Source organism: Sarcophilus harrisii, chromosome 2, assembly GCF_902635505.1.
Source record: "Sarcophilus harrisii chromosome 2, mSarHar1.11, whole genome shotgun sequence".
Lineage (NCBI taxonomy): Eukaryota > Metazoa > Chordata > Mammalia > Dasyuromorphia > Dasyuridae > Sarcophilus > Sarcophilus harrisii.
In genome coordinates, this window is record NC_045427.1 from 19,489,475 (window position 1) to 19,515,135 (window position 25,661).

At 47.7% G+C, this 25,661-nt stretch overlaps 1 protein-coding gene across 1 annotated transcript in view; it reads left to right on the forward strand.

Annotated features, from left to right (window-relative positions):
* The window catches only part of SFXN5 (sideroflexin 5), a 193,480-nt gene that overhangs the window by 100,051 nt on the left and 67,768 nt on the right, over positions 1-25,661 (forward strand). Inside the window, exon 10 of the mRNA XM_031949713.1 lies at positions 10,082-10,172. Within this exon, the coding sequence (XP_031805573.1) occupies positions 10,082-10,172 (91 nt within the window). The remainder of the gene's footprint in view (positions 1-10,081; positions 10,173-25,661) is intronic.

Here is a 25,661-nt window from a genome sequence, read left to right on the forward strand (position 1 = left end):
GGTTTTCGCATCTGTTAGGGGAGGTCAGCTGAGGCTGGAGAGTAGTCGGGTGCCAGAGACCAGCTTTGACTTTTCAGTTTTACCTCAGGCTTGACTGTACAGGGCTTGGGTCCGTCCTTTCCTATGTGGAGGGAGGGCAGAGAGGATGGTAGGTTAGCCTCCCATGTACCAATTAAGCATCAATTAAGCACCAAGCAACCTAAGGACATGCCTGAGAGGGGTCCAGCTTAAGTTATTGTGTATGAGGAGCTTTTACTGCCCTGGCTTAAAAATATTGTAATGAGGACAGGTCCTTCCTGAGAAATCCACAGCCTTCCTCCCAGTCCCAGACACCTTTTCCTGAACACGGCCCACCCGGCCACCACTGTGATGTCTGTCTCTGTCTCTGTCTCTGAGCCTCAGTTTCCTCCTCCCCACATCAATCTTCTCTCTGTCTTATAGGAGGCACACACCAAGTCCCTTGGAGCCCTCCCAGAGGCCCTGGAGGCCCCGGCTGGCCCCCTTTCCTTGCCCCTGCCCCTCCTGCCTTGATCTCCTCCAGACTTGGCTGGCGCTGACCTTCCAGGTTGTCCCCAGCCTGGCAATCTGGTTTTGGGGGGAGCTCTTGAGGCCAGGAACTCCTGGGCAGGCGCAGCAGGCTGTTTATTTTGCCCTCCTTCCTTCCCTCCATGGGGAGGGCTTGCCAAAGCAGTCCATGTTTAGTTAACTTTTATTTTGTGGTTTATTTGGGCGGTTGTGAAAGCGCCCCACTGGGGCAGCCGGCAGCCATAATTGTTCTCTTTCTCGAAATCCTCCAGAATCCAATTATTAGGGCTGATTTTCTGATCGCTAGCTCTGTTCACGATGGGTCGGTCGCCATTTATGCCAGCTGGTTTCCTTAAACAAGGCCCGCCGAGCTGGCAAGGAAAGGGACCAGCCTGCTCGGCTTTTTCATTTTAATGGGCTTTACCAAATGCTGTAGTCCGGAGGGCCCCAACCAGTCCCAGCTGTGGGGGGTGAGGGGCCGCCTCCTGCCCTCACACACTGGGAAGCCCCCGACCCAAGGGACCCCAAGCCTCAGCCTCTTCAATTGGGGACCTTTGGAAGAGGCAGAGGCTGCTGGGACAGACCTCACCACAGTGAGAGCACATTGGCAGAGATCAGTGATCTCTCTCCTTCACCAAACAACAAAAATAACAGCTAGCATTTACACTGGGCCTCCAGGATAAGCGCTTCACAAATACAGCATCTCATCTGATTCTCCCAACAGCTCTGGGAGGTATTATTATTGTCCTCACCCAGAGAGAGATAAAGTGACTCACTTAGGATTACACGGCTAGTAAGTATCTGAGGCAGAATTCAAACTCAGGTCTCCCGGATGCAGGAAAGAGGTTTATATTTTATCCTCCGGGCACTCGCCAGCCACTGCAGACTTTTGAGTAGTGAAAGGAGTGGTCTGGTCTGGGTTTTTGAAATTTTATTTGCTCTGATGAGGATCGATTGAAGAGGGGAAACAGCTGGAGGCAGGGAGCCCAGTTAGGAAGTGGGGAGCTCAGTTAGGAGGCTGTTGCCATTGTCTAGACCAGGTAGGTGGCCCCTTGAAAGACACTAGGAAGGAAAGGGAGAGGCAGAGTGTTTGGGCACCCCACTAGTCAGGAACGGGGTCAAGACTGGAAACCAGAGGCTTTTTCTGCTCCTCCCCTTCTCCAGAACCCTCAGCTGATGGAAGCCATGGCATGGGAGCCCTGTATAGGTTCTCCAAAGGGTTCTTACAAACCCATTGGAACATCACAGCTCCATTGGGGCAGGTATTAGGCTCCCCATTCGAAGAACTGGAGGTTCAGAGGGGACAATTAACTTGCCCAAGATGGCACAGCCAGATTTGAGGTGAAGAACGGTGTCTGTTGCCTCTGCGTGCTTTAGGATGTCCCCGATTCCACTAAACTGCTTCCTTCTAGTAGTAGTTGTCCTGCCTCCCCGTGGGAAGAGGCGGATTATTAGCAGCCATTTGTGGATTGTGATCAGTACCATCTCTGGCTACTTGCCTTTGGACAGAAAACTTGCCAGGCCTCTGACCTCCGAGTGTCCCTTAGTTCAGTCCTTGGGTGACCTAAGGAATGAAGGGAGCCCTGAATCCACCTCCTGTCCCAGCACACACCCCTTCTCATCTTCATTTCTAGAGTCACATGACTTTTTTGGGGGCAAGGCAACTGGGATAAGCGACTTGCCCTCAGTCACACAGCTATTAAGCATTTAAGTGTCTGAGGCCGGATTTGAACTGGACCTGTGCTCTATCCACTGTACCATCTAGCTGCCCCTGAGTCACATGACTCTAGATTCAAACACCAGCTCTTCTGCTTAATGTCAAAGGTCACACTGGTGTGATCTCAGGCAAGTTAACTTAACATCCGGGTCTCAGTTTCCTCAGCTGTAAAAATAGACATAAAAGGATGGACTACCTGACCTGCAAGGGCATTCCTTAGGACTCTAAATCTACGAAGAAATCACCTTCTTCCACCTTAGCCCCAGTTCCCAGAGAAACCAGGAGAGGGTCCAGAGCCGGCTTTTCTCTAAAACTATGGCCCATGGATGTAATGGATCCCAAGGCCCGGCCTCCCCCTCGCCGCCGCCCTTTCTGCCTCCCCCCCTCCCCCTTCCTTTGCTGCCTAGGTAAAGGGGCCCCTGTGGATTTTTCTAATCCCAGCTCCCCAGCCTGATAATTGTTTGTGATTGGTACGGAGCCTCTTTGCTGACAGTCTGTGAATGTGGTATGAGAACCCATCATCAGGGTGTGAGATGGAGCGGCCGCCCATGGCCGCTCTCAGTGGGAAGGGACGGTGCAGGAAGGGGCCGAGCCCGGCCTCTGCGTGGGGGAGAATCGCTTCTGTGGTTGGCCCGGAAGCCCAGGGTCGTCCTGCAAACTCCAAGTCAGATCCAGCTAAGGAGAGGCCTGGGTGAGATATTGAACAAGCAGAGCCGTGTCAGCTCCTCCTTTTACAGCTGCGAAAGTGAAGTTAAAGGACTTGGCTAAGGTCACTCAGAAGTGCACACAAGGGGGGCTGGAACTCGGGGTGTGAGCTGAGAGCGAACCCTTGTCTGGGGTCTGATCCCCCAGCTCCTCTGCTCAGGAGCTCTTCCCTTAACCACAGCTAGGCTCCGGAGTTAGAAGGGAGTCAGCCCGCAGCTTGGGGAGGGCCTAGCAAGGGAGGAGGAGGAACTGAGGCACCCCATGGAAACGTGCTTCGCTGTGGAGTGAGCCTGACCTCCAGCAGTTTCTACTTCTTGTGGCCTGCTTGATGTGGGCTTAAAATAGCTGAAAATGAAGCGGCTGGGACAGATCACAAAGCCCCTCCCAGTCACAGGCCATCACTCTGCGAGTCCAAGCTGCCATCGGGGGCAGTCCTGACTTTAGAAAACTCAGTGGTCAGTGTTGTTCGGGACAGAAGTTGGTGACCTTAACCCCAAGGGCTCTGCTCACAGCTTCACAGATTTAGAGTGGAAAGGAACTTTGGAGGTCACCCCCCTTTTTACAAATAAGGAAACCGAGGTCCAGTCCCATGGGGACCTGCTCTTCCACTCCACTCCTCTTTCCCAAGAAACCTCGATGCTAATCCCTGCTCCAACAGTGGGATTTAGGGCAAGGGACTTAATGTCTCCAAATCTCAGTTTCTTCATCTCTGAAATGGGGATTTCACTGACTCCATCCTCCCAGGCTCATTGTGAGCAAAGTGACTGTAAATTCCAGTTTGTAGTGCTGGGTGGGATTTGTCTGTTAACTAGATGTGCTGGAAAAACCAGACCTTGACCTTGACCTTGATCTAGTGGGACAGTCTGAGCCAGAGGTGGGGAGTAATGGAGGTTAAAGGAGCCTGGAGCTTGGCAAGTCTTCTTGGAGGGTATTTACTACCATTCATAGATAGGAGTGGACTCTGGACTCAGAGGATCTGGGTTCAAATCTTTGCCTACAATGTAATGACTTTGGATAAGTCTTGGGGCCTCAGTTTCCTCATCAGTAAAACGAGGGGCTCGGACTAGGAGGCTCTGTCCCTCCCCGCAGTGATCCCATGATTCTATAAATTGGGAGAGACATCCTTCACCTCCCCCTTCTCTAGGACTTCCCTTACTATCCAGGAGCCAGCAGGGGGAGCCCAAGCTTACCTGAATCAGGTGAGGATTGGGTCCCCCATACCTTCGCCTGTTGCTGTTAACTCTTTCCAAGCCCATCCATATTTGTGCTCTCTCTCTCTCTCTCTCTCTCTCTCTCTCTCTCTCTCTCTCTCTCTCTCTCTCTCTCTCTCTCTCTCTCCCCTTCCCCTCCCCCGAATTAATTCTCTCTGTCAGGCTCCCGGCCACTTGTCCCCATTCACCCCCTATTACCACGATTGTTTTCCCCACGAGATCAGGCAGGGATGATGGGCTGGCATCAGTTTAGACATGGAAGGAATCAGCAGGTTTTCAGATAACAAATCCTATCTGGAGAGGACCTTGAAGGTCATCTAACTCAACCCCATTCATTCATATATTGAGGAACTGAGGGGACGAGGGGAGAGGGGGCGAGGGGAGAGGGTGAGAACTTCCCCATATTTCACAGATGTGAATAATGAGATTTTTGTTACCTAAAAACTCTTTCTGGATGGGAAGCTTCAACCCAGGTGATGATAGACAGCAGAGTCAGGACCTGGGGGCCTCTGATGTCAAACTCAGCCTTCTTTCAACTCTTCGGAGGGGACGTCCTCGGTCATCTCTCTAACCTCAGTCAGTCCACAGTCATTTATGAAGTGCTTACTGTGTGCCAGGCACTGTGCTGAGCATTGGGAATAATCATGAAAATCCCAAGGAACATCTAGGAACAGACAGGTGGAAGGTGGTCTCAAAGGGAAGGCACTGTGAGGGGCAGGGCAGAAGGGCAGGGGCTCCGGCGTGGAGGTGAGGGAGAGGGCAGTTTCTGCTCGGTGGCCCTGGACCACGTGGTAGGGTCCGGGTGCAGGGTTTTTCCAACGTGTGAGATGTCACCGAGCCTGAGGCACTGGGCAGAAACTGGAGCAGAGGATTGCAAAAGGAACCCGAGATTCTCTGCCCCAGCTTTCCCAGTCTCCAGCTCTCCTTTCTCTGCTTCTGTGCTCCTTTTCCATCTGTATCCTCTATTACTCTTTCTTCCCTTCTCTTCTCCTTCCCCTATTCTTCCTCTCTTCCTCTTCCTTCTTTTCCTTCTTCCCCCTCCTCCTCCTCCTTCTCCTCTTTCTGTCCTTCCCTCCCTCCCTCCCTCCGCCTCTCCCATACACACTCAGTACTAGTCAGTAACCAACACAGATGATGACAGAGCCAGGAACTCTCTGCTCGCTACTTTTCCCTCCTGTCTCTGCCTCTGCCCTCGCGGTCTCTACTGCCTTCATCACCCCAGGAGGAGGAGGAGGATGGTCATTTCTTTCTGAGCAGTCCCCTCCCCCTCCTCTGCCCTAAATGCCTGGGCAGGGATGGGCAGAGGAAGGCTTGGATGGGTGAGCCATAGTTATTGCTTAAAAGTGGTTGAATTAAAATAAGCGTCAGCGGCGTCCTGGACACCCCCAGCCCCTTTCCTGGGCTAGCTTTCAGCCCCCCCCCCCAGTCGCCAGCCTGGCTCGGGAGGGCTTCCATAATAGCCCCCTCCGCTCCCTTTTCGGCACTTTTTCTATATGAGTTGAAGACAGGACGGGAAGTCGGGGAACTGGAAAGAAGGAGGGGGCCCTCAGACCGCCCCCTCCCCCCCAAGAGCCTGGATTTAGAGCTGAAAGGGACTGGTGAACGCCACCCCCACCCCCACCCTCCACCCCGTCCAGTCTCTACGTTGTATAGAGAAGGACGCGGAAACCCAGAAAGGGGCAGGGTTTCTGTGAAGGGCGTGGGGTGGGTCAGGATGGGAACTCGTTGTGACTCGGTCGGTGAGCGCAGGCCGGGCGGGGAGGCGGCCTCCGGGGCCGGCTCTACTTAATGGGTCCACGGGGAGGAGGCTGCTGCAGAAGAGGCCGGCCTCCTCACGCTTAAGCCGTTAAAGCCCCCCCCCCCCCCCCCCCCCCCCCCCCCCCCCCCCCCCCCCCCCGGCTTTTGCCGAAATGGAAGCCGGTCCGCGGCCCCCCGGGCCTTCTTTCTCCCCGCCCGCTGCCCCTCAGAGCCCAGTTCAGCTTGGGGGAGGGGCGCGGTTTCTGAGGGGGCGAGCCGGGGAGGCCAAGCTCCGGGGCTCGGCCGGACAGCGGAGGAGGCTGGATGGCAATCCGGGCCGCGGCTGCGTTTCGTGCGCGGGCCGGGCTGGGGGAGCGAGGGGGCGGCGGCGGCGGCGCGGGCTGGCGGGCGGCTTCCCAGCAACAGCCTCCGTGCAGCCGCGTGACCTTTTCAGTGTAAGGCACAGGCTCCTCCTTCGCTTCGCGTTCCAGCTCGGCCCGGAGGGAGCGGGGAAGGGAGGGAAGGGGAGCCCGGCTTCGGCGCGGGCTTAAAATACACACACGCGCCCCCGGCCAGATATAGCTCCCCACGAGCTGCGGGGGGGTCCGCGGAGCGCCTGCCGCAGTCACTGCGGGGAGGCCGGGGGCACGCAAGCTGCCCGCGCATCTGCGGGAGGGGGAGGGGAGAGGGGAGGGCGGGCCCGGCGGGATTCGGGGACCCCATTCCCACCTCGAGCCCGGGGCCCCCGAGAGTCCCCTCTTCCTTCTGCTTCTCCGCAGCGATCGCGAGGGCTCCTCTCCCTTAAATGGGGCGGGGTTGGGGACCAGCCCGTCTAGAGAAATAATCAGCGGGCGCTTATTAAACGCTTGCTGTATGGAAGTGCTGGCTCTACAAAGACAGAAACGAAACTGCCTCCTGCCTTGAAGGAACTTGCATTTTAATGCACCGAGGACACTTTATACACATAAAATCCATCCATCATCATCTGTCTCTATCTAGTATATCTTATGTCTACCCATCAATCACCTAGCACATCTATCTCCATCCTATGTCATCTCCATCCATCTATCATCTATCTCTTTCTATCTAGTATATCTTATGTCTATCCATCTATCAATCACCTAGCACATCTATCACGCCTATCTCTGTCACCTATCTCCATCCTATCTGTCATCTATATCCTATCTATCTCTGTCTAGCAGATCTGCCATGTCTAGTCATTTTATCAATCACCTTTCTAGGATATCTATTTATCATCTATCTCTAGCCAATCTGTCATCTAGCTCTGTCTAGTATATCTATTGCTCAAATCTATTCACTTATCAATCCCCTATCACATCTAGCTCAGTGTCATATCTAGCATCTATCTCTATCCTATCATCCATATCTATGCATCATGTCTATCCATCACCTATCACACTATCTCGCTATCATATCTATCTCTTTCTATCACCTCTATTTATATCTCTCTCCTTCTAGCATGTGTGTATCATATCTATCCATCTATCATCTATCTACTTATTGATGTAAATAATTAGGCACATACTAGGCACATCTATCTCCATACAGAAAAATAGCTTGTCTGTGCCTAGATGTAGGGATAATACATACATACACACACACACACACACACACACACACACACACACACACATATATATGTACACATAGAGGTAATCCCAGAGGGGAGGGAATCTCAGTGCCAGCTGGGAGATAAAAGGGGAAGGCAAAGATAGTCCCTGGCTTCAGGCAGCATGGAGGAGATGACAGGGAGTCATGGGACAGTGGGGGACAGTTGGTATCAGTAATTCCAAGGGCCATGGAATGTAGGTGTCCCTGGGAGTCTGAGCCCATCTGGCCTCAGGCAGCTGTCATTGGCGGGCACTGGATTGAGAATAAGGAGACCCGGCTCTGGCGCTCACAAGCAGTGTGTCCCTGCCAAGTCACCTCACCTTCTTAAGCCCCAGTTTGCTCAGCCGTGAAACAAGAACTGTGATACCTCAGTTATCCTAGGGTTGTCAGGAGCATCAAATGAGGAGTGCGGCAAGTGCTGTAGAAACTTTTCTGCTTTGATTTATGGCTCTCCAGTGTGGCCATCCCTTCCACTGTGGCAGATTACGTCCTCTGTGTGGCCAAAAATACATCTCCTGAGGCTCAGCTGGTGATGATGAGACTCTGTGACTACAGCTGAGCTAGTTCTAGCCTGATGGGTAGCTATGGCTGCTCCTCCTCCTGTCCCCTGCCAGTCACCCCAGCTATTCCCACCTCCTCACTTTTGCTTCTCTCGTTCTCTCTGCCTGGAACATTCTCCTTTCATGCTCTGCCTACAGTGAGACTTTGTGGCATAGTGGACAAAGGTCAGGGAAGTCTGGTTTGGGGTCCCGTTTTCGTCACTGTGTGACTATGGGCAAATCGCATACCTCCTCCCAATCTGTTATCTCATCTGAAAAATGGGGATAATAGAATGTCTGATAGGGATCTCAAGAGACTCAAAGGAGGCAATGAATATTAAGGATCTTGTAAGAAGACAGTAAGAAGAAGAAGGATCTTGTCTGTATGGACAGAGGGGTATTGCAAGTCATATTCAAAATTTCAACTGCCATTTCCTGGCTAGGAGACCTTGGTGCCATCTCTTAATTGTTTCCTATTTTTCCTTTCTACAGCTTGATTGTTTACATAAATTTCGTAGTTAGATCATCTAGCTATCAATCTATCTATCTACCTTAGCTACCCATCCATCTGTCTCTCTCTCTCTCTCTCTCTCTCTCTCTCTCTCTCTCTTCCTATCTATCTATCTATCTCTCTCTACCCACCCAATTCAACCATCCGTCATCTATCTACCTACCCATCCAACCATCCATCATCTATCTTTCTATTCATCCATCTATCCATTCATCCATCCATCTATCCTATCTATCTTATGCATCTGTCTGTCTATTCTATATATATCATCTATCAATCTATTCCATCTATCCATCTATCTATTCTATCTCTATCTATTCCATCCAGCTATCCATCCATTCATCTATTTATCTCTATTATAAACTCTTTAGCTCATAAACTCTTCGATGGCAGGATGGTCTTTTGCCACTTTTGTAGCTGCAGTGCTTACACGGTGCCTGGCACATAATAGACACTTAGTAAATATTTATTCAATTGAATTGACATTGCTTCAGCTCTCTGGGCCTCAGTTTCTCCCTTTATAAAAAGAGGAGGTTGAACTCATTATTATCATCACTATCCATTGTTCAATGCTTCATTCAAGTCTCCCTTAACCCTGGATTCTTCCCGTTTCACCTTAGCCGAAGCCAGCATCTCTCTGCTGAACTCCCATTTCCTGTTTAGTCTGTATTATGCACCCAGCCATTCAATCAACTGGCGTTTATTTAGTGCTTTATGTATGCCAGGTAGTGTGCACTAAGGACAAAAAAAGAGAAAAAAAACGAAACAGACCTTGCCATCAAGGAGTTTACATTCAATCAGGGAGCTCATATATTTAAAAATACATTAAGAATAAACTATTCCATATATGAATATAAAATATTTTATATATTTATGTAAGCAAATAAGATATTTGTTTAAAAAAAACCAACAATCAGTTCCTGAAACAAAGTAGGTATTCTATAAATGCTCATTCTCTTCCCCTCAATAAGTATGTGCAAAATAAATGGGATAAATGAGATGGGGGAAGGTGAGGGTGCTAATACGGGGGGAGAGCTTGGACATTTGCTCTCATTTCTCCCCAGTGTGTGTGTGAGTGTTTCATCCCTTGGCTAGCATGTGAGCTGCCCCGAGCAGGTATTATGTCTTTCCTGAATCACTTCCCAGCACCCGGCCCAGAGGAGGCACGTGGTCCCGATTTCATTGATTGAGTAGATAGCAGTTGCAGGAATGAGGAATAAAAGCATTTCTTGGTCAGTGCCCAGTTCCCTTGAGCCTCCTCCCAGGAGGCATTCTTCCCCTTGGTGGGAGCGGGGGGAATGGGCATGCAGTGACTCCCCCTCCCCCAGCCATTGGGTCACCAGGAAACAGGGGCCCTGAGTCGCAGATGGGGGCTTGGGATCAGGCAGGATGTGGACTTGTTCTTTGCCAAGGGCCTTCCTCTCTACCTCCTCTGGTGCAAATGGGTGCATAATGTCCTGCTGTGGCGGCCTTTCCTCTGATTTTGCTTTTTCTTCTTTCCAAGGTGGGCCTTAATGCTCTAGTTCAAAGAGCAAACAAGTTCACCCCAGCCACCCGCCTTCTCATCCAGAGGTTCGTGCCGTTCCCGGCTGTAGGTAAGAGAGTTCCGTGTGTGTGTGTGTGTGTGTGTGTGTGTGTGTCCAACCTGGGGCTCTCCTGGCCAGGGGACAAGCATACCTGGAGAGCTGTTGCACAGGGTGATGAGGGCGCGTCCCAAAGGGCCCCTCAGTCTCAGAAGGGTTCCCACCCTTTAATGGGTTTCCCAAGGAGAAACAGCATGACATCATGGTTCGAGACTTGGAATAAAGAAGGCCTGGGCCTAGTAGTGGGACTGAATCACTGTATTTCTCTGACTCAGTTTTCTTATCTGTAAAATGGGGTTAATAATGCTACCTCCCAGGGTTGTTGTCTCATTACCAAAATGAGTTAATATCTATAAAATGCTCCGTCTCCTCCACGTCTCCCTTCTCTAGTTACTTCTTTTCTCTTCTTCTGTGGGATCAAAAGTAGAAGGCTGTTCCAAGGCTAATTTTACTCCTCCGCCAATCCCGTTACAAATCATTTCATTCTGACCCCAAGCTCTTCCTGTGGAATAACTAAGACCCGGCTGCATCGCATCAAATCACTCCATGACTTGTTAGCTAATCAGTGTAAGGGCTAAGACACAAACCATGCCTCTGGACTGTGAAGGTGGATATTCTTTCCCCTGGGGTGCCTTACCTCTGCATAGGAAGGGAGCCGGGCCTGCAGCTCTGGCTTTGGAAACATCCCATGATTCCTCCTGGACAATTGGGCCTTAGGGAAGGAGTCAGGAGGCAAGAAATTGGGGATGCTGTTTCTGGATCTCTTAGCACCTCAGACCTCTTCTTGGCTATAAAATATGGAGCAGGAGATAAATGGATTTCCTTCTGGAAAGGCCTTTGGAGAGCTTCTGATCTGACTCCTGTGATTTTGAATGGTACGCCCAAAGACGGGGCAAATGGCCGAATCAGAATTTGAACCCGACTCACCGACTGTCTCCTTCCCTCCCTCACGGTCAGGAGGATTGTGGAGAGCAAGACGGGGCCATGGGAGAATTCTAAAGAAATTAACAACCCATGGCAAATATTGGGGGGAGGGTTGGCCAGGATTATTATTCTTCCTCAGCCCCCATCTTTGTTCCCTTCCACTTGCCAATAGGCTAATGAACTCCAAGGACTAATCAGCGGCCAGATCCTCAGATGACCCAGATAATTGCTGTGGCAACGCCACACGTTTAATGAAATCTCCTGCTATTTTGGGAGTGGGCCATTAAATGAATGACTCTTTAGGGCTGGCTTCGTTAAGGGGCCTAATTGAGTTAACTCTGTGCTTTCCCAGTCATTTGGGTTTATGGGCCACGACGGGGACAAAGAAGGGACAGCCCCTGACTGCCCTGGGCTGGCTGTGACCGTGACAACGAGGCAGAGATCGAATCTTGACTCTGGAAACAGGCTCAGCCTCCGATTCGAAGTCGTTGAGCTGAGGTGTGTTAACCCAGCCCCTGCCGGCCCGATGACCGGTCCACCAGAAATTCCCTGGGATCCCTCCACAAAATGGAAAGAAGCATTTATGTAGAGCCTACTGTATGCCAAATGTTTTACAAATATTATCTCTTTTGATTCTCACAACAACTCTTCATAGGTAGGTGCTGTTATCCTCCCACTTTATGGTGGAGGAAACTGAGGCAAAAAGCGGCTAAGTGATTTGCCCAGACGTGAGGTCCGAGGCTGAATCTGAACTCAGGGCTTTCTGACTCGGAGGGCACTGTTCTATTGTGCCAAATGGACTGCCATGGGAGACTTCTAGATTTTGGTGCTGACTACTTTTGTAGTCACCCTTTAAGGTGCCCAGGAGGAAACGGGGTCATCCACGTAACAAGTATTTATTAAGCATCTACTATATACCACATGCCTTGCTAGGCCCTAGGGGCACCAAGAAAGGCAGAAGGAGTCTTTGTCCTCCGAGAGTTCACACTCAGATGGGAAGGACAGCCCGTGTACATGTAATCATGGCTTTGCCCTACATTACCTGTGTGACCTTGGACAATAATAATGAGGGCTTGAATTTATATAGCCCATTAAGGTTTGCAAAGTACTTTGTGTATATTATCTCATTTGGCTCCCAGCCACCCTCTGCTCAGAAGCCAAAGTGATCCTCCTGAATTACAGGTCTGTCCAAGCCATTTCCCACTTAATAAACTCCCTATTACCTCCAGAGTCAAATAGGAAATTTTCTTTTTTAGCTTTTAAATCCCTTTACAACCTGGCCTTTTCCCAACTTTCTCAATTTCTTGTCTTAGCCGCCAGCACAGACTCTGTGATCCAAGGACATCGGCTTCCTTGATACTCCATCTCCAATTCTCCATCTCTGCCCTCCACACCTTTTCCTTATTCCCCATTCCCAGAATGCCCTTCCTTCTCTCTTCTCCTGAATTTACCTAGATTCCTTGCTCAAAACCCACCTTCTATAAGAAGTCTTTTCTAAAGTTGGGACACTAATGCATTGTTGGTGGAGTTGTGAATCGATTGTTCTGGAGAACAATTTGGAACTATGCCCAAAGGGCTATAAAACTGTGCATACCCTTTGATCCAGCAGTCTCACTACTGTGTCTGTATCCCAAAGAGATCATAAAAAAGGGAAAAGAACCCACATGTGCAAAAATGTTTGTAGTAGCTCTTTTTGTAGTGGCAAGGAATTGGAAACTGAGTGGATGCCATCAATTAAGAAATGGCTGAACAAGTTATGGTTTATGAATGTGATGGAATATTATTGTTCTATGAGAAACAATCAGCCAGAGGATTTCAGAAAGTCTGGAGAGACTTATAGGAACTGATGCTGATGAGCAGAGTGAAATGAGCAGAACCAGGAGAACACTGCACACAGTAACAGTAAGATTATATGACAATCAATATGATAAACTTAGCTCTTTTCAACAATAAAGTGATCCAGGACAATTCCAATAGGCTTGGGATAGAAAATGCCACCTACATCTGGAGGGAGAACTATGGAGACTGAATGTGGACCGAAACATATTATTTTCACTTTTTTTTGTTTGCTTTTTTTTTCTCATGGTTTTTCTTTCACAATATGACTAATATGGAAATATGAGAAAAAGGAGAAGAAAGTGGAGAGGAAAGAAGAAGGAAGAAGAAGAAAGAAGGAGGAGGAAGAAGAGAAGGAAGAGGAGAAGGAAGAGGAAGAAGAGAAGAAAGAAGGAGAAAAAGAGAAGGAAGAAGAGGAAGAAAGAGGAGGAGGAAGAAGAACAGGAAGAAATAGAAGAACAAGAAAGAAGAAAAAGAGAAGGAAGAAGAACAAGAAGGAAAAAAGCAGAACAAAAAGGAAGAAGAAGAAAGAAGGAAGAAGAAGAAGAAGAAGAATATTAGGGAGTCAAGAAATCAAGAGGGACTGATCATTGACTTCAGGGATCAAGGAAGGTTAAGAAATTCAATATCTTGAATTCACACTCAATAACTAAAGAAATGAAAAGAAATAAAATGTGAAAATTCGGAGGCTGAGGGGAAGGCTCTGAACTGATTTCAAAGGAGGATTTGTTGTCTTGAGAAGCTGCTGTGGTTCAAGACTGGATCTTTCATAGTCCTTTCCCTACAGATGAAGTAACATGAAATCTAAGTCCCTGAGGTGTTATTCTAATGGCTCAGGTCCATGGAATCGGACCCAGGCTTGGTTGACAGGACATGAACTAAGATGAGGGAAAGGATGATTGAATCTGGCTCTGGAGGCAGGCTCAACATCTGCATGGATGTCACACTTTCCCTATATATGTTACATTGTAACTGTTTACAGCATGGTACAGCTATATACATTATATTATAATGGTATATATTATACTATAACTGTTACAGTCACTGTGTGTTACACTGTAACATATACTGTATATTTGTTACATGGACCTAGAGAGTTGAATGTTATCTCTAACAGAGACCGTGTTGTTGCCTTTCTTTGTATCCTAAGTTCTTTGTACAGTGCCTTGCATATAGTAAATGTTTAACAAGTGCTAATTGACTGGTTGATCCTCACAACAACCCTGAGGGGTAAGTGTTTTTCTTCTTCCCATTTTACAGATGAGGAAACTGAGGCAGACAGAGTGACTTGCCCAGGGTCACACTGCTAGCAAATATCTGAGGAAAAATTTTTAACTTGGATTCCAGGTTCAGAACTCTAGAGATGCTGAGGCACTCATTCGATCTTTCTGGACTAAATGAGGAGATGACCCCTAAAGCCGTAGTGTTCAGTAAATATAAAAGTAATTGCAGGGTAATCTGGAGAAGAAACCTTACAAGTTGAGGGAAGGAAGAAAAGGGGAATGATCTACATAAGGAAGTGGTACCTGAGTTGAGCTTTGAAAAGAGGGATTCTCTTTGGATCATGGCCCTAGATTCAAAGATTTTTTGCCTCTTTTCCCTTTTTTCCATCTATTTCTGTTTTTTAATCTCTAGTTATTTTATTTTTTTCAATAGTATTTATTTTCCAAATTTACATACGGATAATTTTTAACATTCACTTTTGTAAAACTTTGTGTTCTAAATTTTTCTCCTTCTCTCCCTTACCTCTCTCCTCCCCAAGACAGCGAGCGATCTGATGTATGTTAAACATGGGCAATTCTTTTAAACATATCTCCCTATTTGTCATGTTGTATAAGAGCAATCAGATCAAAAGGGAAAAAAACAAACAGTGTAAATACTATCCTTTGATCCACATTCAATCTCCATAGTTCTCTCTCTGGGTGTGACTGACATTTTCCATCCCAAGTCTATTGGATTTAACTTGAATCATTGCACCTTCAATCTTTTCCCCTTGGTGACTGCTTATCAGCTCACTGTGGAGATTAAAATGATCCTACCTACAATAAGAGAGACTGAGGCAGAGGTCTGAGCCAATTATACTTTATTAAAGGGTCCGTGGTCCCTTCTAATGAAATGGACCTCAGATCTTCCTTGGGATCCTTCCAGGGCCCTATATTTAATAGAACTAAATATTTAGTTATTCCAGGATAACTATAGGAAATACAGAATTCCCCTGACTAAGCAAAATAATATGTCAGCAGGGTCACAAGCAGGGTCAAAGCAAGGATATTTCCACATAAGATGGATAGATTTCTCCTTAATTTGGGCAGGAGGAAATGGTATGCGTTATCACAGTCAGTGATCTGAGTGATAGCCATCTGCTCCTATTGGACAAATGATTGGTCCTGAGGTACAAAATATTTGGAGGGACTTTCCATGTAGTTGTCACCTCTGCCAAGCTGGACTTGGTCATCATCACAAGGCAAAACAATGGTTAGTCTTTAACTAACTTGCTATAGTTGAGCAAGTCAGCTTGGGATCTGCAGCTCACAGCTCTGGGGCCTTGTGTACAGAATTTGGATATGATTCCCTCAAATTGAGATTGGAATAGAGGAAGGGTCCAAAATGAATTGCTTCCCTCACGCACAAAAACTCTAATGGCGGGCACTAGCTTGGGATCATTGTAAGTACAAGTCTGAATGCAGAGTCTGGTTTGACAGGTGGGAATATGATTTCTGTTCTTTGGTCCATTCTCCTTCCCATCAAGACCTCAAAGGCTAACAGAGAGTTAGCCTCTCTGGCTAATTTTGGGCCTCGTCCCCAAGGCCTACATCCAAACAACTGAAATGACCCCTAATTCTCCTAGGTTGCTCACTGCCGATTCCTCTATTTCCTATTGGATCCTGGACAATCCGATCTCTTGCTTCTAGACGTAATCTCTCACATTGTGACTTAATTCTGCTTTGTCTTATATTCTTCAGCCTCTTTCTTCCCTCAGCTACTTGGGTTCAAGCGATCTGTCACTTCGATTATTACACTTCCAAATGGAAAACTTAGGAGCATTTTCACACTGTCATGGATAAATCTTCATTAGGACAGCTGGGGATGTGGCAAAAAGCACCTCAGAGGAGCATTTTCACACTGTCATGGATAAATCTTCATTAGGACAGCTGGGGATGTGGCAAAAAGCACCTCAGAGGTCAGATTTGCTAGATCTTGGTTCCTCCACCTGCACTGTCTACTTCTGGAGATTTGGGGAAGATTTGCTTTTAAAAATATACACATATAAGAGTTGTACCCTTGGAAAAATTCTCCCACTGATGGAGAATACACAGCCCCTTCCTCAGTTTGCCTCTCATATGATGGAGGACCTGGCTCAGGGAGCCTTCGGACTGATGTGGGGTAACACGGCAATCCCTGATCTAATTAGGCCAGACACACCGGGTGTGAAGGGGAAGGGAGAGACCCAGGTTCTGTCCTTGGAGACCTCGGCAGCCCCGGTGGCGTGTCGGGGGAGCCCAGGTATGCAAGCGAAGTCAGATTGTCACCATTCCCCTTGCCCAGTCATCCAGTGAACCCAGTGAGTGGGCTGGACCAGCTGATCGCTCCCAACTCTATGATTCTAATATTGCTCAGAACACTGCATGTGCTCCCGCCCCCAGGAGTCTCATCGCAGAACAAGCAGCCCCTCCAAGGGGAGTTAATGGTGCAAGGCCAGCTCCGGCCCACGCTAGGGTGGGGCCCAGCCTCACATCAAGCTGCTTGGATGCTCTGGCTGGCCTACACTCTTGGAATTCCAGAGGCCTTGTGGGGGCAGAGCCTCAACAGCCGAAGGAGGCTAAATCTAGGAATACAAGGACCTCGGGGGTCACCGAATCCAATCTCTTCGCTTGGCAGTGGAGAAAATTGAGCCCCAGAGAATAAAAATGACCTGCTGGAGCCCCTGAGATTGGGACCCTGGTCCTCAGACTCCAGATTTCTTCTCTATTCTTTTCATTGAACCTTGTATGCCGTCTCTCCACAAGGAAAAACCTCTCCTTTAGCGACTCCCCTAGTCTGATGGGAAGATGGCGCTCAACCTCAGAGAATATTTAATGTGATAATGAGACATGGGTCTTCCTCCCAACCTGGTGCGTGTGTTCTCATAGATATGATTCGAATATCCTTTTAAGGCATTATTGATGCTTTACACTTCTCACTTGCTTCCTGATACACACATCTTTCCCCACCCCCCATCCATAGCAATTGAAGACAGTTAAATAAAACCACGGGCAGCTAGGTGCTGTAGCAGATAGAGTAACAGCTCTGGAGCTAGGAGGACCTGAGTTCAAATGTGGCCTCAGATGCTTACTAGCTGTGTGACCTTGGGCAAGTCACTTCACCCTGTTTGCCCCTGTTTCCTCATCTGTAAAATGAGCCAGAGAAGAAAGTGGCAAGCCATTCCAGTATCCTTGCCAAGAAAACCTCAAATAGGATCACAAAGAGTCGGATGACTGAAAGTGAAACAACCAAACCAAGGAAAATCATCTCACAAAACCCCTTCTCCACCAGTACTCCCTCATTTCTCTTCTGAGAGAAAGGAAGGACATCTATTTTCCGATGAACTTCCCAAACTACTGGGAGGAACACTTTAAATTTATGTAACAATTTACCCTTTTGGGAAATGTTATTCATATTTTATTAATAAATACAAAGTGTTTCTCCTTGTAAGAAAACTAATTCTTATTTCCTTGGGTCCTATGAACATCCCCATGAGCTAAACTAAGACAGGGATTATCATCCCAAATTTGAGACTGAAGTCTCTAAAGATTTCCCAAGATTAGTGATTGGTATAGCCAGAACCACTCAAACCCACTTTCCCGTTCCACTATACCTCCACTGAACATTGTTCTATTTTCAGATAAATTACATACAAACAAGTTTTATCCAGAGTATATTGGAAGTAATCAGCACAGGGAAGGTACTGGAATCAGGATAATTGTGATGACTTCCTAGAGAAGGTAGGATTTCAATTGGGACTTGAGGGAAGCTACAGTATTCCAGATGGAGTTTGATCAGAGCAGACTGCATCAGGACCATCAGCTACTTTCAGTAGTTACTTCTGTTAATTTAATGTACAATGGGAATTAACTTTTTGGCTGCTACTTATCACTGGTGACTCTCAGGAAGCTTCCTCACCCCTAAAACAGGTGGTGTTTTGCACTTGATCTGTTTTTAAAACATATCCCTCTCATCTTTCTTTGGGTAATTGATTTTTTGAGCCTAGGTACAGAATTTTACATTTCTCCCCAATAAATGTTGTCTCTTTAGTATCAGCTCCGAATCTGGACCTGTTAAAAGATTTTTTTTAGCTCTGGATTTTATATCATGTTTGATAAGTTGAGGGTAGATCCCTCACTGCTTTACAGAGAAAATCAGGAACTGGGGGTGAGAGAGGGCAATTGATTTTTTGAGCCTATGTATGTAACTTTACATTTTTCTCTAATAAATGTCATCTTCTTAGTGAAAGCTCTGAATTTGAACCTGTTAAGAGATTTTTTTAGTTCTGGATTTTACACCATCTTTGATAAGTTGAGGGCAGATCCCTTACTGCTTTACAGAGAAAATCAGGAACTGGGGCAGGGGGAGGGAGAATCCTAGTATGGCCCATGTTTTCCAATGTCTTCATTAAAGAAATAAAGATTTGACAGGCTTCAGTGGCATTCTCCAGGCAGCTTGGTGGTGTAGAGAATATACCAGTACACAGAGCACTGGACACAAAGTCAGGAAGACTGGCATTCAGACACTTACTAGCTGTGTGATCCCAGGCAAGTGATTGCCTCAGTTTCCTCATGACTAAAAGAGAGATCATGCTAGCACCTGCCTCCCCGGATTGTAAAGACCAAATGAGAGAGAGTGTCTCTAAAGTGCTTTTCCAATCCTGAAGTGCTTTCTCTGGGTATCAGCTGTTATTACTATTTCTCTAACCCTTTTCTTTCTTTCCCTCCCCCAAGATCCCATAACAACCAACTTCTGAATTGCATTTTGAGCTTGATAGAGTATTGATGCAAGTGGAAAATCTCGGTTATTGGAGGTTTCTATTTTTACAGGAGGTGTATGTGTGTGTGAGAGGGAGAGAGAGGGAGAGAGGGAGTGAGAGAGAGATGGAAAGAGAGAACTGCTGGCAACAGAACTGATTAGGGACCCATAATTAATCTGCTCAGGCCTTAATTAATTCTCCAGTTCTTTCTTATTTGTGGCCTGTCATGCCTAATTGTGTGTAGAGCCTTGTGGCTGATGAAGAGGTGGAATGAATGGTTGGGGGACCTGGGCAAACAGGATAATGAAAGATCAGGGTCTCCCCATGTAGCACAGGGTAGAAAAAGAGGAAGGAAACAGTCATTTCGCTGGCCCCCTGCCCTGCCCCGTGCCCTCCCCAGCCTCCTCGGGTGCCCTCCAGGAGATGGAGGAGTGCCAGGAGATTCCTCCAGGCCCAGATCGCCGAGGCAGGATGGCGGAAGGGGCAGCTGGGAAATGGAAACATTCGGTGGGGTCAGCAACGAGAGGAGGTTTCTGGGAGCCAGAGGGAAACAAAGTGCCCCTGGTGCCAGGTTCAGCCTATGATTTCTGCAGCAGGCAGTCCAGGGAGTCTGTGGGCATGTTTGTGAAAGGGGGTAGAGGAGAGAAAAGGAAGAGAGAGGGGGGAGAGAAGGCAAAAAAGAGATAAGGGAAAAGAAGAAAAGATGAGAGGAAGAAAAGATTAAGAAAAGGATAGAAGAGGAAAAGGAAAGAAAAGGAAAAGTTTAAAGAGAAAGAGGAGAAAGAAAGAATAAGGAAAAAGAAAGGGGAGAGAGAGAAGAAAGGGAGGGAGGGGGAGAAAGAGAGAGAGAAGAATAAGAAGAAACAGAGGGAGGGAGGGAGAGGGAAGGAGGAAGGGAGAGAAATAGAAGAAAGGGAGGAAGAAGAAGAAAGAGACAAACACACAGAGAGAGGGAGAAATAGAGACAGAGAAATGGAGACAGGGAAAGGGAGAGACAGAGAAAGAGAGGGAGGGAAAGAAGGAATGAAGGAGGAGAGAGAAAAGGAAGGAGGAGAGAGGGAAGGGAAGAGAGAGCAGGGAGGGAGTTAGAAGGGAGAGGAAGAGAAAAGGGAAGAATGTAAAAGATCCTCACTGAGTTTTTACTGTTTGCTCTGGGGCTGGGCCTTGACTGGCTTCACCATTGTTCAGCAAAGGAAGCTTTGTTTTTATTTAGTTGTTTTTCAGTAATTTCCAACTTTTCATAACCCTATTTGGGTTTTTCTTGGCAGAGATACAGGAGTGGTTTTACCATTTCTTTCTTCAGCTCATTTTACAGATGAGGAAACTGAGGCAAACAGGGTGAAGTGACTTGCCCAGGGTCACACAGCTAGTAAGTGTCTGAGGCTGAATTTGAGTTCAGGTGCTCCTGACTTCAGGGTCCACATTCTATCCGCCCAGTTGCCCCTCAAATAAAATTGCAATCCATTTCAAAAGGATTTAGCTGGGGTCTTCTGTACCAGCCTGGTTCCATTGTTAGTTCTAGGGAGAAAACGTTTTATGTGCCCCTAGAGAACAGGACATTTCAAAATTCTGCTCCATTTGTGTCAACCCACCCTTCACTCGTTCCAGACATTTATTAATCCCTCCTGTGTGTCTCGCATTGTCTTAGAGAATAGGATTACAACGGCAAGAACCGACTGTTATTTTTTCAGAACTTACAGAATGCTATACCCGGAAGCGGTCTTAGGGAGGCATGATGGTACAATAATGGTGATAATAAATATGTGGTATTTGTATACCACTTAAAATGTTATCTCACGATCTTCACCACCTTGTAAGATAAGAATTATTATTCTTCTTATTTTACAGACAGAGAAACTGAGGCAGACAGAGGATAAGTGGCTTGCCCAGGGTCACACAGCTAGTAAATGTCTGAGCTGGTATTTGAACTCAGCTTTTCCTGGCTTCAAGGCCGGTGCTGTCCCTCTGCTCCCACCATGCTTTCCTCAGATCCACTGGGGCCCTCTGTATCCTCAATAAGAAAAAAACAAATAAAACCTTCCATAGACCAAGTATGGCCCAGGATGGACCCCTCTCCTCTATGGATCACAGGCGCACAGGTTCACAGGATCACAACTCTAGCAAAATGACATCAAAGGCCACTGAGTCAGATGGGAAAACTGAGGCATGGGGCCCTATGACATCCCAAGGTCACAATCTTCTTGAATTTACATCCAACCTTTTCTGTTATAACAGGGTGATCCCATGTAGCCTTATTCACTCCTCCTTTTGAGAGCTTCAGATAGCAAGGGATGGATTTAACAGGGGAGTCCAAGTTGAGATGGTCCTCCCCCACTGGGGGGTGCTCAGTGGCTAGCGCACTGCACTTGGCAGCAGGATGACCTGACCTGGACTTGAGTTGTGTGGTCATGAATAAATCACTCACCCTCTCTGGGCTAATCCAGCAGTAGACATCTCTGTAGGCCTGGGACTGAAAAAGAAGGAAACCGACAGACAGAAGCCAAAACATGGTCCCCATCTTCAAAGAGCTTATGTTTTAAAGGGCAGACGTACATGAGAACATATACGTGATACAAGCTGTAGATGCGCACACACAGTGGCAGGTTTACGTGCGGTGCACGCATGTGTGCACATAATTTTGTGCATGTGTAACCACATCATGTTGCTTGTGCTGCGTGTAATGCAATGGATTCATATTTGCACGGTGTGGTTGCACACACACAATTGTGTACACATACATGTGCATTGCGTGTAAGCCCACCCACAGTGTGCGTGCAATGGACACGTGTAATACTCATGTGTGCACGTCCAGAGCTTGCATCATATATCTGTTCTGAGCTGTGTATGTGGATATGGGTGCATAGGAACACACATGTGCAATGCATGTATGTTCTGTGTGTGCACGTGTGTATACGTGCCATGTGTGTGTACATGTGTTGCAGGGAGCTCCTAGTGGAACCCGCCCCTCCCCGTGCAGACCAGCCCCCACTCTGCTACTGACCAGCCCCAGAGGGCTCCAGGAGGGAGGAGAGGCGACGCCATCTGCTCTGGGCCTTGCCCTTCCCTCTCCCAAGGGCCGCTCACTTTAATCCACTTCCCACAGAATTCATGGATTTCAGATGTTTCCGAACCCTTATCATTCCCCATCCATACGTTTCATCCTTGTTACAGTTGGGACCAGAGAGGGCGAGGGTGATCCCCGCTTCCCAGATGTGGAAACTGAGGCTCCCGGAGGCCGAACGTCCCCCAGGAACTGGCGGCGGGACCCCCGGGCTCCCAAGGCCCTAGCTGGGCCCGCGTGCTCCCACGCCGAGCATCCGCTTCGTGTTTTTCCATCGAGCTCTGATTTGATGTGCGAACATCTGCAGCGGGCGGGAGCGGAGCTCCCCCAGGACCCGACTCCGCGCTTGCCGGGGAACGGAGCCTTCCTCCCTCCAGTCTGCGACACCCTCGGTCTCGCCGCGCCAGTGTCAGTTATGCCTGCTTTTTGAATGGTGTCAATCCGAGTTGAAAATGTGCCAGCTTTCTTAACATCCTCACTAACAGACTGCTTAATTAACCTGCTGATACTGTCAATAATGGAAGGCGCTGGCGCTGGGGAAGGAGGAAGGCCCGGACGGTCCTTTTTTCCTCTAAGAGACTGGGCTGCCCGAGTCCCAAGGACTGCTGGGCTGGGACCAGGGCCGTTGCGCAAAATGGGGGACTAAGCCGCTCTAGCCCTCCTCTTAACAAGAGTCATTTCCATCAAGTCACAGGCAAGCAGCATTGAGTGAGCGCCTGGTGTGTGCCAGCCTCTGAGTTTGGCTCTGAGAATCCAAAGACAAAAATAAAATGGTCTCTTCCTTCAGAAAGTTTATCAAGCAGCATTAATTGAGCGCCTGTTGTTTGCGGGCCTCTGAGTTTAGCACCGAGAATCTGAAGACAAAAATGAAATGGTCTCTTCCTTCAGAAAGTTTTCTCTATTGGAGGAAGCAGCATGTATACAATATAAATATATGCAAGATATAAATTGATCAACTAATCAATCAGCATTTATTGAGCACCTATTGTATACCAACCTCTGATTTTGGGTCTGAGAATTCGAAGACAAAAATGAAATTTTTCCTTTCTTCAAGAATTTCCTCCATTGACAGAAGCAGCATGTATGCCATATACATGTTTTCAAGATATAAACCAATCAACCGACCAACCAACCAGCAGTTATTAAGTGGTTACTGTGTACCAAGTTTGGTTCTGAGAATTCAAATACAAAAATGAAATGTTTCCTGCCTTCAAGGAATTTCCTCCATCGACAGAAGCAGCATATATGTATATAAATGTTTTCAAGATATAAATCAACCAAACAATCAGCAACTATTAAGTACCACTGTATATCTCCAGTCCTTAACTATTCTTCCTCCTCTCTCCTTCAGCCACATACCTAGCCCTTAAAGCCATCTTTGGCCTTGGTCTTCATCACAAATCATACTGGAGCGGCTTGAAGATGGCCAAGCCTTTCTCCAGATTCTCTCTCTCGTAGTCTTCTGGGGCTCTTTCTCAGTCCCATTCTCTGTAACTCCAGTCCCTCGGCGGTGCTTCCTCCTCTATATGGCTGTGACCTGTGACCCACCCAAGCCCATGCAGAGAAAGGGTGTTGGACCGATGACCTTAGAATTATAGCACCAGAGTTAGAAGAGCCCCATCCATTTATGAATTAGAATTCTCTCTACAATGTATTTGAAAGGAAGCTCAGGGGATATTGCCAGAGGTAGCACATTCCCCACTTCACTCACCTCTCGGAGCCTCAGTTTCCTCATCTGTAAAATGGAGAGCAATACCCACCCCACAGGGTCATTGTGAAAATCAATAAAGGAATGCTAAGCACTTAGCAAATCTTAGAAGTCTCATAGAAATGAGAAGGATTATGAGCCAGATTTTTCTTTCAAAGCTCATGGCGAGTGGTAGACTACGTGCACGGGCTGCTCATTCCACTCTCTCTCATAGTTAGGAAGCTTTCCTGCCATCTCGTCCAGATCTGCCTCTTCGGAACTTGCCCCCGTCGTTTCTGGTTCAGCCCTCTGGGGCCAGAGAAAAGCCGATCCCTTTCTCACCCTTTGCAGCCCTTCTTAATAGTGGCTGCCATTCTGTGGCCCATGACAATCTCTTTTCTGGGATGGACACTCCCAATTTTCCCAAGGGAAATGGTGACATCACAGACAGAGACAGACAAATCTGGAGTAACCAACTAAAAGGGAAAGTGCACAAGCTTGGCTTTGGGTTCAATTGCTGATGTTAGTGGGCATCAGAGTTGAGGTTAAGGAAGATCTTGAGCCCCAAGTGCCCCCCTCACATGGGTGATAAGTAGCAAAACCCGGGTCCAGCCAAGAGCTGACTCCAGACCCCGCGCCCCATCCTCTGCATCCGTACCTTTTTTCCCAACAGTGCTCTGGGTGCCGATGGCAAAGGCCTCCTTTTCCCTGGCTTCCTTCCATTCTTGGCCCCAAGCCCACCTTCTTCCAGGGGCCTTTCCCAACGGCCTCTCCTTAGTGCCTTCCCCTTTGAGACGACCTTCCGTCTCTTCTTTCTCTAGAATTGCCTTCCAAATGAAGATGGCAGCTGTTTTTGCTTTGCTTTCTATTTTCACAAGCACCTAGTAGGCCCATATTAAAATCTTTTAAAAAGTGGACAAGCTGAGAATCAATGGATGATCCAAAATCTGATTCTAACTGGCTTCCAAAGGCATTTCCTCTTTTTTCTTTTTTTTCAAAAGGCAGATCTTCCATTCTAATCCCATTAGGTTTAAACTGGATTAAAATGGATCTGAATCCCCTGAGCTCAGTAGCTGCTTGTGGGGTAAGAAACATGAGCCCGGAGCCTGCTTTGGGGGAAGGGGAGAAACTGGCCCAAGCGTCCCTGCCCATCACCGGTCTTTGATGTAAGCCTGGATAATCCACAAAGTGGATCTTCGCATCGGAAGTGCATCTTCCTAGACCTCCAGGATTATTCCGGTGCTTAGGTAGAGCTGTGACCCCATTGGCTTCCTCCACCTGTGTAAATTTCAGCCCATCTCCTCTGGCCCTTCCCGGGCCGGAATCATTCACAGCTTTCTGGGAATCCTTCACTGAGGATCCATAGGACCACCCCCGCTTCCCACCCCACCTGAGCGACTTCCTCTGCTTTTTTTTTTCTGTGCTGAGAACAAGGTAGGAATAGAATTGTGATTTCGTGGGTATCAGGAAAGTCCTCCCGGTGTGGCCTGGTGCCTTCTTTGCAGCAGATAGCCCGAACCAGTTAACCTGAGCAATAGAGGGGAAGAAGTTTAATTCACCCAAGGTCACGCAGCCGGGATGAGTTAGAGTTTGAACTGGTCTTCCTGCTGCTGAAGCCCACTGGCTAACCATTACACAGCTCTGCGTTCCTATAGAACAAAGGTCTTCCAAAGATGGGCTTTTGCAACAAAAAACAGCTCAAGGTTAAAGAGATCCGACCCAGTTATTTCCTGGGTCCCTCATCCACTGTAGCACCTGCCTAGGATTCACTCACACACATACACACACACACATACACACTCACACACACGCGTGGGCATAAATATATGGTATACTCGGCTACCCACAATGCACTGTTAAATTTAATCTGCATTATTAACGTTTTTTTCTCTTCACTTTCTTAAGTCTAGACAAACAACAAAACAGTAAATCAAGCCCGCTTTTGTAGCACTTGCCAATTTCTGAGGTGTAAACGCTCACACTGAAAATTTA